We start from the raw sequence: 17873 nt of genomic DNA, 5'->3' as shown, positions 1-17873 counted from the left end.
TGTGTGTGCAGTGACTGTGTGCAGTGTGTGCAGTGTGCAAAAAAAAAATGTAAAAAAAAAAAATTGAAAATTTTTTTTTTTTTTTTTTTTTTTAAACGGGAGCCACGGGAAAACCGCGTTATAACCGAATCGCGGTATAACGAGGCGCGTTATAACGGGGTTTAGCTGTATATATATATATATATATATATATATATATAATTTTTTTTTCAAAAGTACTTAACACACACACCAACCCCCCACCACACACCCCCAACACACACACAACCACCCCATTATACCACACACAACCACACATCCCCCCACACCACCCACCACACCTCACCACTACACACATACCACCCACCCATCACCCCCCCCCACCACACATACCACCACCACCACACATACCACCACACCCCCTCACCACCATACACACCTGTATATAGGTATGTTTTTATTAGTAGCCATGGTGTGACAAATCAGAAGTACCATTTATCTTATATTTATAGACCAGGAGTACCATTACTTTTTTTTATTGGTGGACATCCTTTAATGGAAACGTGTATTTATGTGAAAAGATTATCTTCTCTTATGTTAAAGAATAATCTTGTGTTCTATAGTAGAACATGGTCACACTGCTGCTGATGCATTGCAATGTGTCGTAGTCGGGGACCACTGACAGCGAGTCGTATCTTCTGTCCTTGTGCCCCCTCTGTAGCATCTTCTGTCATAAGTGTGAAGGGCTGTGTCCAAAGGAGTGCAAGGTGGGGACCAAAGCCATAGACTCCATCCAGGCAGCCAAGGAGCTGGCCGGCTGCACTTACATCGAAGGCAACCTGATCATCAACATCCGCAGAGGCTGTGAGTATTACCCAAGAGTCAATTCCCGGTGTCAGCTCCGTGTGACCTTGGGCACCCAAAACATCGATTGTAAGCTCATCTGGGCAGGGACAATCCAATGTACTGTATGTTGCTAGCCCTTCAGGCAGGACAAGGGTTAGTATAAGGAAATACAGTTAATGTGGACTAAGGATATTATTCATTCTAATATATTGAAGAGCATTGGGCACTTCTCTGATTACATCTTCTTTCAGCCCAAGCATACTGGTATTGCCCACCACGAGCATGGTCCGTGTTGCATCATTAGCATCTCGTGTCTGTGCTTTCAGATAACCTGGCGTCGGAGCTGCAGAGAAGCCTGGGGCTGATAGAGACCATCACAGGCTTCCTGAAGATCAAGCACTCCTTTGCTCTCGTCTCCTTGTCCTTTTTTAAAAACCTGAAACTTATCCGGGGAGACTCCATGGTAGATGGGTAAGACTCTTGGCAGAAAACGTGCAGACTGTGGATGTAGAACAATGCTCTACTGCAGGGCTGCTCAACTCCTGCCCTCAAGCCCCTCAAAAGGTCAGGTTCTCAGGATATCCCAGCTTCAGCACAGTCTAAGACAGCCTCTGAGCCACCTGTGCTGACGCTTGGACTGATTGAGCCACCTGTGCTGACGCTGGGACTGATTGAGCCACATGTGCTGACGCTGGGACTGATTGAGCCACATGTGCTGACGCTGGGACTGATTGAGCCACATGCTGAAGCAGGGATATCCTGAAAACCTGAACTATGGGGGGGGGGGGGGGGGGGGGAGGCGCTTGAGAACTGGACTTTAGCACCCCTGCTTTACTGTGTATGATTGCACTGGTCTGCATTCTCTTTCAAATAACCCATTAACCATGTCATTGCTATTAGTTCACTTTGCTCCTAGGTGGGGATTGCACCTTTTATGAATGCAGTCCGGTCTTTCTTCAAATTTTGCTCTGTGATGCCAAAGCTTGTTACAGCGCTGGGAATGCAAAACTAGGACTGGAATATTTTTTTATATGCTAACCTGGAGTTACTGTAGTTGGCAGGTGTAACCTTTTATTTAAGACCAAATTTGGTAATGGCTAACATTTTATTCTTTAAGATCTTTATATTTTATTTTGCTAACTTATTTACTCATTCAAAAAGGTCATGAATATTAATTACACTGTCGTATTATTATAACATTTATAAAATAAACACTTACCAGTTTATTTGGAAAGTATTGATGTTACACACATCGGAGTGATAAACTAAGGTTTAACAAATTAGCAATGCATTAATAGAGGGGCCCGTCCACGCCGCCGCACATTTTGTGACGAGTTCAAAGGTTCAAAAGCCTTGCTTATCTTATTACATTTATTACCTGGATCCCTTTAGTGCAGTAGCAAAAACTCAATCATAATAAACATGCCTTGACCTCTCTAGAGATGTGCAAATATTTTCAAAGCTTTGTGAAATATTTTGCTAATATTCACCTGCATTTCACCATTTTTCAGGAGACTTTTGCTAAAATGGGTCACATGACTTGAATTTAGGATCACATTAACTGAATTTAGGATCACATGATCTGCATATTGGTTTTTAATACTTGCCAATTTTTTATTCAGTATTACAGGAAACCCTGGTACATGCCCAACTTTTGCACAAGCTTTGCACTTCTAATCCTTCATTCAATGCCCTACAAATCATTCCTTACTCTATTTAACGTGCTACCCAAGGCCAGCAATTCAGTAGTATTCATTCTTTCATGTTTCTTAGTGCGACAGAGGGACACAAATATTTAGTGAGACAATGACAAGAGATAATAAGCCTGCCTGCCCCACCACGGCAAATCCTACACTGATTGTTGTTGCCAGGTGGCTTATCCAAAATACTGGACACAATAGTGACAGGTGAGATGTGCTTGAGACACACACACCCCTCGCCTCCCTCCGCTTCATGTTTTTTCATCCTCTCCTTGGCCACACCTCCAAGCTCCTGACATCTTTCTGATTGGCTGCTTCTGGGTAATGCAGCAAATCAGGATGGAGGAAGCTGCCTAGACCCCCAGCAGCAGACCTGCTCTCTCCCTATTCGGGGAAATCCTGCAGCCCCCCTCCCCCCAAGCCGGTCAGGTCACTATGTCCAGAGAGGTAATACTGGACACAGACATGCCCAGTATTACTTCTAATTTTTTATTGGACAGTGAGACCAAATACAGGACAGTCCGGTTCAATACTGGACACCTGGCCACCCTAATAAATGTAGTGTACCTCCTGTCATGATATGAGCTTGGAAGAACGCAAATTCTTTTCAAGTGGGCGAGAGGGGAGATAACCCTCCCCGTGGTGAAGCCCGTTACACCTCTTCCCTGCTTTCCTTCTCAGGAATTATACTCTGTACGTCCTAGACAACCAGAACATCCAGCAGCTCTGGGAGCCGAGCCACGAGAGTCTCTCTATCCCCGTCGGAAAGCTGTACTTCGCCTTCAACCCCAAGCTCTGCCTGTCCGAGATCTACCATATGGAGGAGATAACTGGCACCAAAGGGAGGCAGAACAAGGCTGACATCAATCCTCGCACCAACGGGGACCGGGCCTCCTGTAAGTCTCCAATTACATACTCCAATGCTCCATCTATATCTATACCCATTACCGCTATGTATGTAAAGCCTCTCTGGCAGCAAAGAAGTTAAAAACAAACCCCCCCCCCCCTAACAAAATAAACCCCCTTTTGTTCTAGGATTGAAACCTCCAGAGTTGAACCCCACTATTTTCGGCTCCAGGGATCCCCCAGTCCCCGAAATAGTTACCGCTGAAGTTACTGGTATTACTTCCTGGAACTTAAAAGGGATTTAAATGGCCGTCCACTTGCAAGATGCAACTGTTGATGTTGAGGCTTCCTATTGGCCCAAGGTTTGGCCACTATTTTGTTTTACCTGGCGGGAGGTTGAACCCCTGTAACTTCACCGTTAAGTGTCTCTGGAACCAGGGCGTTCTGCGGAGCTGAAAATAGCAGCTCCAGCTCGAGGGCACTCCCCCCATTCCCATCATGTCAAAAGAGTAGTGGGGTAGCTGCTTTAACCTTTTGGGTGCCCGGGGACATGGCTACGTCATGGGGTCTGGCACAACAGGGCCCACCCTGTGGCTTAGTAGCTACTTCATGAAACGGCCGCTTGGTTTTCTACGGGAGATCGCATCCTGCGCAGGACGACTCCCTTTCCGTTCCGTCATTCGTGAGGGTGCCATTCGCCGAAGCAGAGTCATGTGATTGCGCGTGACGGAGAGCCCTCAAAGTGTGAAAGCGGCCGGTCCTGGTAGGCCAAAAGTGAACGTAAGTGGAAAGGAGCTGAGAATTCACACGGACATAAGATGAAAATGTCTCTCTTCTCCGATGTCCATTGTCACATACCCAGATTTAATAATAACTTTATTCCAGATAGCGTTTTTCTCCCCATGGGAATCAAAGCGCCTCCCAATTATAGCGCGCGATATGCAGCACATAGGAATGTTGCAGACACAGGCCCTGCGCACATGAGCTTACACTCTATGTTTTTGGTGCCTGAGGCACAGGGAGATAAAGTGACTTGCCCAAGGTCACAAGGAGCTGACACCGGGATTGGATCCAGGTTCCCCTGATTCAAACGCTATCAGAGTCAGTATCTTTGCTCGCTGAGCCGCCCTTCCGCAGACTTCCTGTGCTGTAGTCTTTCTATCCTCGACATTGTTCATTTTAATGTACAGGAGTGAATGAAGGAAGAACACAAACTATACAGCATTTCTTTTTGTAGGTAAGACCCATACTCTGCGTTTTGCCAGCAACGTGACGGAAGCCGACCGGATCATCCTGAAATGGGAGCGATATCAGCCTCCGGATTACCGGGACCTGCTGAGCTTCATCGTTCACTACAAAGAATCGTAAGCTCTGGTGCTGGAGATGTTTGGAGGGGGATAATACGGAAGTACTGTACATGCTAAATAATTCTGGATACTGTTAACATTACCCCCGCATCAGCTATGAAATAGTGTGGTGGTGGTGCTGCTCCGTGGGTAGGTAGTGGATACAAATTTAAATGAGAAATAAACCCATGTTGGGCCCTCACCCACCTGCTGATGAAATAATTAAAATAAATGTATTTGATATCCAATTTAAAATAACGGGTGTTAAAACGATAATTAAGTGCACTTGTGACCCTAGTGTTTGAACATCATGGTAGGTGTTCTGGATCAATCATAAACTTATAATAGGAGTACGTAAATGTTTTAAACCTGATGAAAGTGCTAAATTATTCTACCTGCTTTCCATCGTACTCTCGGTTGCATGAGCAAAGTACCTGGGCAGAATCTCTATGTACGGGGGCATGGCGTTGTAGGAATAACAAATAGGTGGCACTAATCTAATGCTCAAAACTAGAAATAGTGATCGAATCTAGGAATGCCCTATATGAGAATTGGGTAAGATGCTATCACTCTAGGTTACTCAACGTATGATCAGAATAACGAACTTTACGAACCCCATATATACTGTGTAAAGAGGTGAGTAAAGTAACCAAAGAAGGCTACACGATCTTCCAATGGGAAGCGAGAAAGTAACCCGTTAACACTAGTCTCCGAATAAGAAGTATGCACTGTTTATTGACCATAGGAAAAGGGATTATATCAATCCCGATGAATTTTCCATTCTGTTTTTGTAAATAATAGCGTTTAACTTAACACCTCATAAAATATGGCCTTTAAACTCTTCACCTTCTTGAAAATGCATGCATGCATGCATACATACATACATACATGCACGCATATACATACACTGATAGACACAGGGCAGACTGACTCAGATACTGTACACACGTATTCTGGTACACACAGAGCAGACTGACTCTCCCTGTAGCCACACTCACACCCATGGTAGGGTCTGGCAGGTCTCCCAAATATACCTAAGATTTCAGGAGTCTCCCAGTAACTGTGGGAGACTTGGTCAGTTTGGACCTTGATGACCCACCTGATGCTGGTGTTCCCCCCGGCCGGGTTTCTAGTGGACCAGTATGAGCCTGAGCATACCGCATTGTATCTGCACTGCTGTTGTACATCTAACCCCTTCTTGCTGGCAGGCCATTCCAGAATGTGACCGAGTACCTGGGGCAAGATGCCTGTGGGGCCAACAGCTGGAATGTGGTAGACGTGGAGTTGCCTCTGAATAATGAACAAGAACCAGGCGTCAATCTAATGAACCTCAAACCCTGGACTCAGTATGCGATTTACATTCGCGCCATCACGCTGACTACTGCAGAGGAGGGTCGGAACTTTGGCGCCCAAAGTGATGTGGTTTATATCCGGACGAAGCCAGCAGGTAGAAACAAAAAGAAACTAAGTCAATGTTTTAATGTGCAACTTTTTGGGGACAGTAATAGGATTGATAGAACTTTGAGGTTCCTCACTTCTGTCCTATCATGGGATCTGCCAAATGGGAAGCCAACTTCTAATTCTATTATTATGTGGACATAGACAACAATATACCTAGACATAAAACATTAACATTGGTAGGGGGGGGGGCTTGTCCCCCCAGATCTAACAATCCACAAGACTTGGATACATTGGGAGTAGAAGTTAAATGAATATACAAAAAGATACTAAGTACAGTATATGACTTTGGACAAGGTAATTACGCCATGATGTTCGGCAGGCTGTTAAAATGCAACAATGGAAAGGGCGTTAACAGGCATAGTGATGCCTGCCTCGTATGTGGCAGGAGGGTGTCTGATGGGCACTATTCCCTGAAAGGATTTCAAGATGTCCTTAATTTAGCTCTCACATAAGGCAGGGGGAGAGAGGTTGCCCCAAACTGCCCTCAAGATTCCTCAACCAGACTATGCTTTTGGGATAAATAAAGAACATGAAGAACTGGCGAGGTGATGCATAACACCAAAAAGAAAAAAAACACACACAAAGTAAAATAACACTAGAGGGGCATCTAAGGTCTACCAGGGAAGCCAAAACAGCCATATAATTATTAGGTTCGGTTCAGCAACACCAGAGTTTACATGAAAACAAAGTGCAATAGAAGATAGTACGGATGCCAGACAGCAAAGTCACCCAGAATGAAACGTTGTTTTCATAGAAACCTTGGTATGCATGAATGCTTGCTCTAGAACCATGGAATGAAGCAGTTTTGTGGTGAGAACATTGCTTTAGAACCGAGGAACCAGGTTGGAATCCCATGGTTGGCGCTCCTTGTCACCTTGGACAAGTCACTCTAATTTCCTGTGCTGCCGGTGCCAAATGTGATTGTGAGATCCTCTAGGCAGGATCTCATTGTGCCTGCAAGTTTCTATATACATCTCTGCGTACACGAGCGGCTCCACACAAGAAAAATATATCACTATTAAAGTCCCATTTATATAGGTGGTACTGTATGTGCACTTGCATGGGATTACTCCTCCATTGGTGGAGTATAAAAGTAGGTTTGGGCATTTGGCTGTAGGTATCGCTAACCTTTGTAACCTATACATGAGGAAAGACAGCGGCAGGCCAGTATTGAGTGTCAGCAGCTGTGATAATTGGGGGACTCCAGTTTTCTAAGGTGACCACTTTTGTTCTTTGACAAGAAATCCTTCCCACTCGCACCTGTCGTTGCTACAGCTCCTACTGTCCCTCAGGACGTCATCATCATGTCAAACTCCTCCTCGCATTTCATTCTGCGCTGGAAACCGCCAACCCAACGGAACGGGAATATCACCTATTACTTGGTGTTGTGGCAACAGATGGCGGAAGACTCAGAGCTGTACGTCAATGATTACTGTACCAAAGGTCAGCCAAGTGCAGGGCGGGTTGTGGGGCCGGCAATGCATTGTGACATAATGGGGTTCTGCTTCCAAAGCACCAAACAACCTAATTGGGGTTGCAATAAACTGAAAGACCTCAGCCATTTAACACCTTTAGTGCTGAAAGAGTTAAAGGCTGTACTAATTGAATTTGGCACTGTTTTTTGAAAATAACAATTAATATGGAATATACATGCAATGGGTTTAGGGCATATCTGGAAAGGGTATAATATTAAGGTTGGACATATTCACTGCTGCGTTGGTTTTTAATTGCTTTGGTGTTGCTGAACAGCGATTTTTAGTTTGGGATTTTTATTAAATGACAAAAATGTAAAAAAAATACGCGGCGTAATCTTTTACATCTTTGTGAACATTTTCAAACGTGGAAACTTTTTCGGAAAAGTTAGCGGTTTTTGTTTCCTTTTGCAAATTGCAAAGTTCACCAAGTTTTTATTAAAAACAAAATCTGAAGATAAGCCATTTGTCGGATTTTTGCTCAAATCAATCTGGGAACACCAGGGTTAAATACAATCTCACATTTCTCTTGGAGAGTGCTGATTTTATAATTTTCGATGCTCAGCCAAAGACTTATCACAGAGTATCTGAATTCCAGTCCTAAAGACCCCCCCCCCCTCCCAACTAGGGTTGCCAGGTGTCCAATATTGAACCGGACTGTCCTGTATTTGGACACTGTCCAGTAAAAAATGAGGTGGTAATGGACGTATGTATGAATGTATGTGTATACCGGTTTTAGTCTCTGGACATAGTGACCTGATCGGCTTGGGGGGCCGCGGAATTTCTTCCAGCAGGGAGAGAGCAGGGCTGCTGTTAGGGGGCTGGGCAGCTTCCTCCATCCTGATTGGCTGAATTACCCAGCAGCAGCCAATCAGGAGGTGGTGTCAGGAGCTGGGGGGTTGGGCCAAGGAGGGGAGGAAACAGCATGGAGAGGTGTGTGTGTGTGTAGCACGTCGCAACTTTCACGATTGTGTCTAGTATTTTGGAGAAGCCACCTGGCAACCCTACCCTCAACAGGTCAGGTTTCCAGGATATCCCTGCTTCAGCACCGGTGGCTCAGTCTTTGACTATCTCAATCTTGACTGAGCCACCGCTACTGAAGCAGGGATATCCTGGAACCCTGACCTGTTGGGAGGAGTCGAGAACCCCTGACTTAATGCATGGGAGGGTGTTCTGTTTCAGCTTGTTCATGGATTTCCAAGAAGTACAGATTCTGTACAAAGCATTTCAATTCAGCCCCAAGCGAACTAGAAGAGCAGCTCAACATCCTTTCTGAGATGGAAAATCCTGTTTATTTTCAAAATAGCAGTCGCAGCCGTACTGAAAACAAACACGGGAAGAAATTCTGCAAGCGGTTTTGATTTATGATTTGTTGCTTACTAACGTGATTAACAAGGAAATGTGAGGTTTTGGTATCTAAAAGCAATACATAACTAAATGCAACATTCATGCCTCCCTCGCCCGTTGTTAATCAATAACAGGTCAGTCTGGTAGTAATTGGAGTATAAAAAAATAATAACTTGGGTTTTGACGGTTTCCACACAATTTATCCTCCTCAAAAACCAAAAATAGGAAGAAATCCTTGTAAAGAAAATCGATGAAAAAAAAATAAAAAAATTCTTATTGAAAAAATATAAGTAGTGGTACGTGGGACCAGCTAGCACCATCATCACACTTTAACTCCTGCTCACAAGTCTCTTTTTCAAGTGTCTGCATCAGATTTGACACATGGGGAATAAATATATTTCTATAAATGAACTAAGTCTGGAGGCGCCGGATGTCCCGTTTGCTTGAACTGGCCGTACGGTTCCTGATTAGCACTGTTTAGTAATTCTCTTCCTGAAGGTCTTGAAAGCTCACGTGCTTTCACAATACAGTATCTACTATTATGGACTGTGTGTCATTATACGGTGCATAATATTCTATGAAACTTCCAATGACTGACCTGCCTACAGGTTACTGCAGGGGTTCTCAACTCCAGTCCTCAAGAAACCCCCCCCACCCCCCAACAGGTCGGGTTTTCAGGATACCCCTGTTTCAGCACGGGGGCTCAGTCGAAGAACCTGTTGTTTGGGGGATGTTGAGGACTGGTGTTGAGAACCCCTGGGTTACTGGAATCCAAGACGTTGTTCCAAGATGCATCGTGGGTCATAGCCTTGCGTCACTTTCCCGCAGGCCTGAAGCTGCCTACCAGCAGTGCCGATACCAGGTTTGATAATGAAGATGGCGGCAGCCAAGATGCCAACCACGAAACCGAGGACAAGTGCTGCCCGTGTCAGAAGAACGAAGGGCAGCTCCCGGAGCTGGACGAGGGCTCGTTCCAGAAGAAGTTTGAGAACTTCCTGCGGAATACGATCTTCATCCCAAAGTAAGTGGATTTCCATCCTGTCCTACCTACCTGCTCACTATACCCATTACCTTAAGTACTCCCAGGTTCCTCCATTGCTTCGAACGTCTCTATCCAAATGATCTCTTGCATTATGTTGCTGATTGCAAGGTCAGACTATGACGTGATAAAACACGGAGAACCTCCAAGGCTTCCGTCTGAATAATGGAGACCAGCATGGCAAGAAAAGCAAATTCTCATTAATCCCTCATGCATGGCGGCAGTGTTTAAAACTTACTGATGCTGATCCACAGAGTGACTGTTCCCTGGTGCATGCCAGAATCCATAGGTATCAATGCTGTGTTCAAAAGTAATGGTACTCTGCCTAATTTCCTTAGAGGAGGCCCATCTCTCTACACCCCATTATTTCCATTACGTTTAAGCCGAAGAATAAAAAGGAAATCCATTTCCAAAGCTGGGTAGGTTTTTACACAATGATAGTATTGTACTCCCTTGTAGCATCATGTTTTACGGAATGCTGCTGATTTCTGCTGCTGTTCTTGCTAGTGATGATTGAGGGGTGAGATTTTGCTTCTAACGCTGTCCGGGTTGCATCGCTTGGAATGAAATGTCGGTGTAGCTCCGTGTTGTCCACAGGTGGACATGCTACAGTTGAGGGTTGAGGTTGACGCCCAGATTAGCACAGCTTTATCCAACGCAGGTTTCATTCACATTGAGACAGGAAATAAAAATAAATGTAAAAAAAAAACTTCAGAGGACGAGGTTGGGGGTTCTCGATTGCCAACCTTATTTTAAAACCAGACGTGTTGTACGCGTTTAATCTGGAGCCAAGTGGTAAGATGCCAGTGATGGACATGGGATCCAGACACCGTAACCTGAAATACACATCAACCTCAGTATAGGTTTAATTTAGCCTGTATCACCTACTTGGAAATGTATTTGAAGGATTTTTATCCAGTGGGGCGAGTGAGAACAAGTTCACATTACATTGCATGAGAAGGAAGGAACCAGAATAGGGCCATGTTTGCTGAGCAGTGCTATGCCATAAGACATCAATGCCGGAATATACCGTACTGTGAAAAAGGAAAGATCCAACGCTCCACGGATTTGCAAAAGTATCACATTTATTGCGCGATACACAACGACCGTTTCGACCTTAGTAGGTCTTTTTCAAGTGATTGATTAATGGTGTGCAGCATATCACTGTTCATTGCAATATACCGTACAGCACGTTTATTTGAATGGGCCATTTTTACTAAGCTGTGCTTGGCAAATAACTTCAGGCTGCCAATGCTCCCTTCCCTGCTCCGCCTCTATTAATAGGAGGCTTTCCATAAACCCCCTACGGATATGTGGACCAGTCGGTAGTGGGGAAACCTAGTCAACATGCCCCTTCGAATCCTGTCTCTATGGGGGTTATACATTTAAGTGAGATAGTGACAATTAGGGCACAATTGCATGGAAACTCTCTTATTGGCTTAAGTGCGCGTTTCTGTATGGTCATACCCCAATTGGCACTATTGCAGTTTAATGAATGATCCTCTATGTATCGGAAAAACATTTGAGATGGTATAGGCGCTGAGGCAGTTAAATCATTGAATCGCGCATTAATGGAGACACAGGAATGGAGATAATAATACAGCAAGTGATTAAAGTAAATGAGTAAGAGTCTCAGGAATAAAGACCTTAAGGAGCAGATTTACCCTGAAGGCATGAACTAGTGGGCATAAGCCCACCCCTCAAACCTCATTGGGATAGCCCCTGGAACATAGTAATAATAATGAGAGAACATACTACATGCATGTATACTCACACTTGTATGTCTCTATCCTGCGTCTCCTTGGTAGGCGTGCTGCAAAAATGGTAAGGTAAGTGAACAAGAGGGTATGATGCACAGCCAAAGAGACAAAGTGAAATGGGACCAACTCTTTTTGGCTGTGCACCATACACTCTTTTTCTTCGGTCTATGTATCTGAACCTGGTTACTGTTGGATTAGGATGACGACAACGCTTGGGCACAGAGACTGAGTAGACAACACTGAGATCATGGCAGACAGAGCTCTAGGCATCAAGATGTCAAAACGAGTGGGTCTTGTGAAATCGTAATACCAGCATACAGAAGAGGTGCTGTAAGCTCTAAACGCTCTGCTCTAGCAAACAAAAGAAATGAGAGAAGTGGTTTCTACATCAATTCCTCTCCAAAGAGAACTGCTGCAAAATCTCACCATGAAGTGTGTACTTTGCAAGAACAAGGGAGAGCTGATGTGGGTGACTTAGTGGCACTGCAGCTTTAGGTGTCTCCTAGAAGGCTGTGGGAGGTGCCCGACCCCTCCGAGATTTTGTTATGGCTTATTTACCTTCTTGTAATGTGTGTATTTATTTATTTATAGGCCTCCTTGGAAAGTGACATTAATCAACAAGACCTATCAGAGGTGAGATAGTGTGCTGATAAAGTAATAGTAACCCCTTTAGTGCCAGAGGGCACACGGTCGGACCTCTCTGGCACTGAAAGGGTTAACCCATTCAGTTGTGAAGGGTCCTGCAATGCTCTGCAACCCCTGCTACCACTTATGGGGCTGAACCCGCTGACCGTTGACTTGGATGTATATTTCTATTCATTGCATTGTTAGTCTGCTGGCCCCAGTGACTCTGCGTGTGGTATTTAGGTGAGAAGAGGGAACCTCACTTCATAGAATTAAGCCTGTGAGACTCCCTCTGTAACCCTGAAACTATACATCTTCTAAAGAGAAATCGGGCGTGTTCTGTCCGCCCACAATCATTTGATCATGTCATAAAAGCCCACTGGGGTAGACTAAGATAGCGGGGTACGGTGTTGGTGTCTAAAGCTCAAGTTTATGGTTGGGGGTTCGATTCCTGCCTTGAGCAGTTACACTGCCTGTGATCTTGGGAGAATCACGCTTGGCTTCCCAGGAAGAACCTGCCGACCAGATGCAGATCTCCAAGTAACTAACTTTCCCGGTGAAATATGTTAAGCTAAACACTCCAGTAATGAACATCAGGAAGAGATCTATAACGAGGGTAACAGCCCAGCTATTTATATACCTTTTAAGTCTGATGCCTTTTGTGTTCGGAAGACGAAAAACACAAGACCCCCATCTACTTCGCTCCAACGGGATTTTAGTTTTAATTTCACTGAAGATACAATAGGCCAACAGTGGCAGTTACTGACATAAATAGGTATCATGAATGACCCTTTTGAAACTGGTGAGGGTTGACACGAATTTTCTGCATCATTTGAAGGTCACTTTATTAGCAGTCTCAGAAATCCCATGTAATGTACCCAGAAATATTCTCTTAACACCTTGGATTTGTCCTTTGTCAAAATAAAAAAAATAAAAAGTTATACTTGAAGCACCAGAGTCCTCTTTTCTGTAATGTACCCGGCTTATCTTACTCCGGATACAAAGGTCATTGTAGGAACAAGATTACACACTGTCCATTTCAAACCACCAAGAGCACTGAGTCTTCCATGTCGCATCTCTTAGAGCTTCATTTTGATCAAGTTAATAGCAGTGTTGATATCTTCATCTGCCACATTTCCGCACAGCTTTGTATTGCGTTCCAGTCTTCGCATTTGAATTCTGCTGAATATCTGCTAATCTTCTTCTATGATAAGTGAACCGTTGATTTTAGAAACACATCCAAGCTGAGCTATTCTGACTTCTTAGAATCCAATAAGGGGTGTTCCTTCCTAGCACATTACCTACCCAGATTAGAGGAGTCTTCTAATTGAGAGGCCAAACCATTATTAAAGTGACAATGTAAGGTGCATTGATTAATAGATTGTTCAGTTGTTTTATGTGGGGGTCTTCTAAATCCAAAAGAAGAATTGACTTGAGTATCATTTCATAAATCTATTATTTTGGCTATGCACATCCTATGTAAAGATGCTTCCCTTCTACATCTCCTGCATTTCTTTGTTCTTTCCCTCTTCATGAGAGTGGTTTGTATCATGGGTTAGTTAGTGTACACAGTCCAGCTTTATCTTGCGGGGCATCAACTCCCAGACTCCGAAATTATATGCATCCTTCTAAATCCGCACCGGATTATGAACCAGTCAGAATGGTTAATTGAGTGAAGCTCACAGACCTGCTGTCTTACCAGTGAAGGTGGTTCATGAACAGAATTTGAGGAACACTCGGGTCCTCTGAATCCTAGATCAGTTTTCTCCAGTTATGTCAATAGAGCTGTTAAAATACTCTATTCATCCACAGTTCAGGCGGAAGTCAGGCTTACATTTTACTGCCAAACATCCCATTTTTACGTAACCTATATTTATATTATGGGGATGCTGGAACCTACATCTGATGAGATAATAGATCGACTGGGAATTATAGGACGTCAGAAGGGCTCGCTTTGATGTAATCCTCCTTCCATTTAATCCTAAATTTGAGACACAATCTTAACCAACAGTGAAACCTCACCCTGTAACCTTGCTCTCTCTCCCACCTTCTAAGGTCTCCAAGGAAGAGGAGAGATGCATCAGGGACGAATGCCGAGGTCCATGCCAACTCTTCTTCTTTACCAGAGGGTACTTTCAGCCACACTATCAACAACATGTCTTTGCCAGAGGGTACCGTCAGCCACATCATCAATAACACTGGTGGCTACTTTAAGCCTTACACCTCCAAGGATAAAATCTTCAGGGACCGGATGGTCATTTCCAACCTGAGACACTTCACAGAGTATCGGATTGACATCCATGCCTGCAACCACGCGGCGGAAACTGTGGGGTGCAGTGCAGCCACCTTTGTGTTTGCCAGGACGATGCCAAACCGTACGTATTCTAGTCCCAAGCACTACACAGTTTACTACTATAAAACATATTGGCTGATGTGAAAGATTCTAGCTTGGTAGAAAAAGGACTGAAATCTGCACCTCTTCTGTTGACTAGGATGTAAAAATCAGGGGAAAATAACAGCAATGTATTATCTCCCAACAATTGTAACAGGAACCCACATGTCAATTATGTCCACCACTTTCAGGAGCATATAGATAATTGTCACATCATGCAGATTAAAATGAGGCACTTGTTCCAAAGGTGATGTGTTGTTTTTACAACAATCTTTTTTTTTTTTTTTGTCTTGAAATAAAGATTTAGATATTTGTACGTACATTGTTAGTTTGTGGTTCTGTGATCGTTATCCGTCAATCCTCCTGCCATTTTAATTGGGTTTAATCTAAGGGTGAATTGCTCACCTGAATCAGACCACTGGACCAAACCAGCAAGAAGTATGAGGCTTTAAACCACATACATTTTTTTCCCCATGTACTCTGCTTTACACTGTACTGAAGCCCTTGTTAGAAGAGATACATAGAAATTAAAGGCATATGAGGACCACTTGACTTCTCTTGTTTATCCATTTACCTGCCTTGCTCTAAAGCAGGGGTGGAAAACTTCAGTCCTCAAAGGCCACCAGCAGGCCAGATATTACGGATATCCCTGCTTCAGCACAGGTGGCTTGGTTATTATGACTTTGACACTGATTGAGCCACTTATGCTGAATCCCTAATCCCTAATACCTGGCTTGTTGGTGGCCCTTGAGGACTGGATTTGGCCACCCCTGCTCTAAAGCCTTTGACCTCCTTGCCTCCCTTGCTCCATATTGTATGTTTAGGATATGCTTATGTAAAGCACTTTAGAATTCCTGGACTGTATTAGATGTGATTAATGACTGAACATCATGCAGGACACAACTGTGCCCAATCCTTACAATGCGTCTCCTCTTTCTGATTTTAAATAGCGAATGCAGATAACATTCCTGGCAACATCACCTGGGCTCCCCTGGGGAAAAACACCATCCTTTTGGTGTGGGAAGAACCTCCGAATCCAAACGGGCTCATCCTTAAGTATGAGATCAAATACAAGCGCGAGAACGAGGTATGGAAAATGTATTGAACTTCAGCTCGGTGTCTACTCTGTAACTCCTGACAATTTGTATTCTCCTGTCTGGGAAAATCTCTAACCAGCTGTCTTATCTAGGAGGGACCTTCAACAGTTGTGTGCGTCTCCCGCCAACGATTCCAAAAATACAGAGGGGTCCATCTTACTCTACTACAACCCGGGAATTATTCGGCTCGGATCAGAGCCACCTCCTTAGCTGGTAATGGATCATGGACGGATCCAACTGTATTTTTCATATATGGCCCTGGTCAGTAGTAATATTTTTCCATTGGTTCATACTTAGTGGAGTAAATGAGCTTTAATGTTCTTTGTGTATAACCAGCCGATTGATTTCCACAGAGGAGGAGCAGTCTGACAATGCGTACCTCCCCCTCAAAGTGATGCCAATCATTCTGCTGGTGATCATCGCATTCCTGGCTGCGTCTGTCTTCTTCTACAAAAGGAAAGGGTAAGATTGCGCCACCCTGCTTCAAAAGCTAGAGGACAGATGAAATATAACTCAGAATATCAGATTCTTAGAAAGATATTGGCCTGTGTGGCCTGTGGACATGTTCTTCCAAGGGGTCGACTTCCAAAAGATGTGGAGAGAGGAAGATGGTCCTATGCAAGACATTTCCATGTCAAGTGGGATTGGAAACTTTGGCTTGGGTAACTAATGCCCTATCCTATAGGAACGTGGTGCTTCCTGGTCCTTCTAAATTGCTATATCTTTTTGCATTTCAGCGAAGTTTGACACCCACATTTGGGCCAACATATTTTTGCATTCTATGACTTTGTGATTTACCTCTTTTCAAGTATGTGGCAAAGCGAGTGCGTGACAGTGTGAAAAGTGTGTCTATATTCGCCTTTGTGTCCCTTAACCCACTTCCTATCCCTATTTAGAAAATTAATAAATAAACAAGCGCTGTTTATTCTTAGATCACATTAGTTTTCTGCAAATACCAGTGACCAGGTTGCCAGACGGAGAGCAAAGGACAAGAAATGTGATTTCTCTAGACCAAACCGGCCCGGCCTTGCCATAGCTGGTCACTGTGTTTCAGTTTGTTCAAAGCCTTCGCTAATATTGAGCATGAAATTGTCTTCCAACTGGTTAGTCAAACACAGTAGCAAGAGCAAATGTACTACCCGGCACAAAATTAAATGCGTAATGTGGTCTGCTTAAGGTGATGAGGGCGGATGTGGCATTTTGCCTTTCTGTAGACCCGAATCCTATTTTTTAAATATATTTCAGTTTTGGTCCTGCGAAGTGTAGAACTTTTTGTTTTGTACTCTAGACTCAGAGGTGCTTGGCAGGTTAGTCAGCAAATCAACATTTAGGGCCATATTTACTAAGCAGTCGTCTGCCATGAAACACTGTCCGGAGCTGGAAGGCACCTTCCAGCCAATTGTCTTCCAGCGCCGGTTGGGGTATACGTCAAAAGACTGCTTAGTAAATTTTGCCCAGTGTCCGAAAGCCAATGAAAACCATGCATTCAGTAACCCTGGTCACCTCAAGGAGCTTAATGTCTGTGCAAGAGCTAGTGTGGTGTTATGAGCTTGGGTAGAAGTCAAAACTCTATTGGTGACTAAAATGAGATTGGTGTGGTCCTAACAACATTCGTATTTAAACACCAGTTGGTGAATAAATATTTTCTTAAATATATTGTTTTATATAGAAGTTTTCTTGTTTTAATTACACATTTTAAGTTGGATGGAAAAGTGTTTATTGGTTCACGTTTAATTGCCAGCTGGTCTGTTTCCATAAAACTTCTAACTAGAACATAAATACACATCGTGTTACACCTGTCAACGGTATTATTGCCCTGTACCCATTCTAATAGGAAAGGGTCTGTATATTCTAATCTAATTAAACTTCGAGAAATATTTCTATGGGATGGATATACATTGTTGCATGTTGACTGTTTAATATGGGAAGGTTCAATTAACTATGATTCCTATTTAACTATGTAG

At 43.8% G+C, this 17873-nt stretch overlaps 1 protein-coding gene across 2 annotated transcripts in view; it reads left to right on the top strand.

The window, feature by feature from the left end:
* The window catches only part of INSRR (insulin receptor related receptor), a 52065-nt gene that overhangs the window by 25465 nt on the left and 8727 nt on the right, over nt 1-17873 (top strand). Inside the window, exons 4-15 of one of the 2 annotated variants that reach the window (XM_075607665.1) lie at nt 701-843; nt 1152-1296; nt 3207-3421; nt 4609-4735; nt 5926-6164; nt 7454-7621; nt 9826-10018; nt 12388-12429; nt 14476-14795; nt 15763-15899; nt 16002-16170; nt 16263-16371. In XM_075607665.1, coding sequence (XP_075463780.1) covers nt 701-843; nt 1152-1296; nt 3207-3421; nt 4609-4735; nt 5926-6164; nt 7454-7621; nt 9826-10018; nt 12388-12429; nt 14476-14795; nt 15763-15899; nt 16002-16170; nt 16263-16371 — 2007 coding nt within the window. The remainder of the gene's footprint in view (nt 1-700; nt 844-1151; nt 1297-3206; nt 3422-4608; nt 4736-5925; nt 6165-7453; nt 7622-9825; nt 10019-12387; nt 12430-14475; nt 14796-15762; nt 15900-16001; nt 16171-16262; nt 16372-17873) is intronic. The other variant, XM_075607666.1, reaches the window with a different exon arrangement.

The sequence above is a fragment of the Ascaphus truei genome, chromosome 7 (genome assembly GCF_040206685.1).
Source record: "Ascaphus truei isolate aAscTru1 chromosome 7, aAscTru1.hap1, whole genome shotgun sequence".
In the NCBI taxonomy this organism is placed as follows: domain Eukaryota; kingdom Metazoa; phylum Chordata; class Amphibia; order Anura; family Ascaphidae; genus Ascaphus; species Ascaphus truei.
The sequence above is the reverse complement of the archived record's forward strand: the minus strand, read 5'-3'. Positions and strand labels throughout refer to the sequence as shown.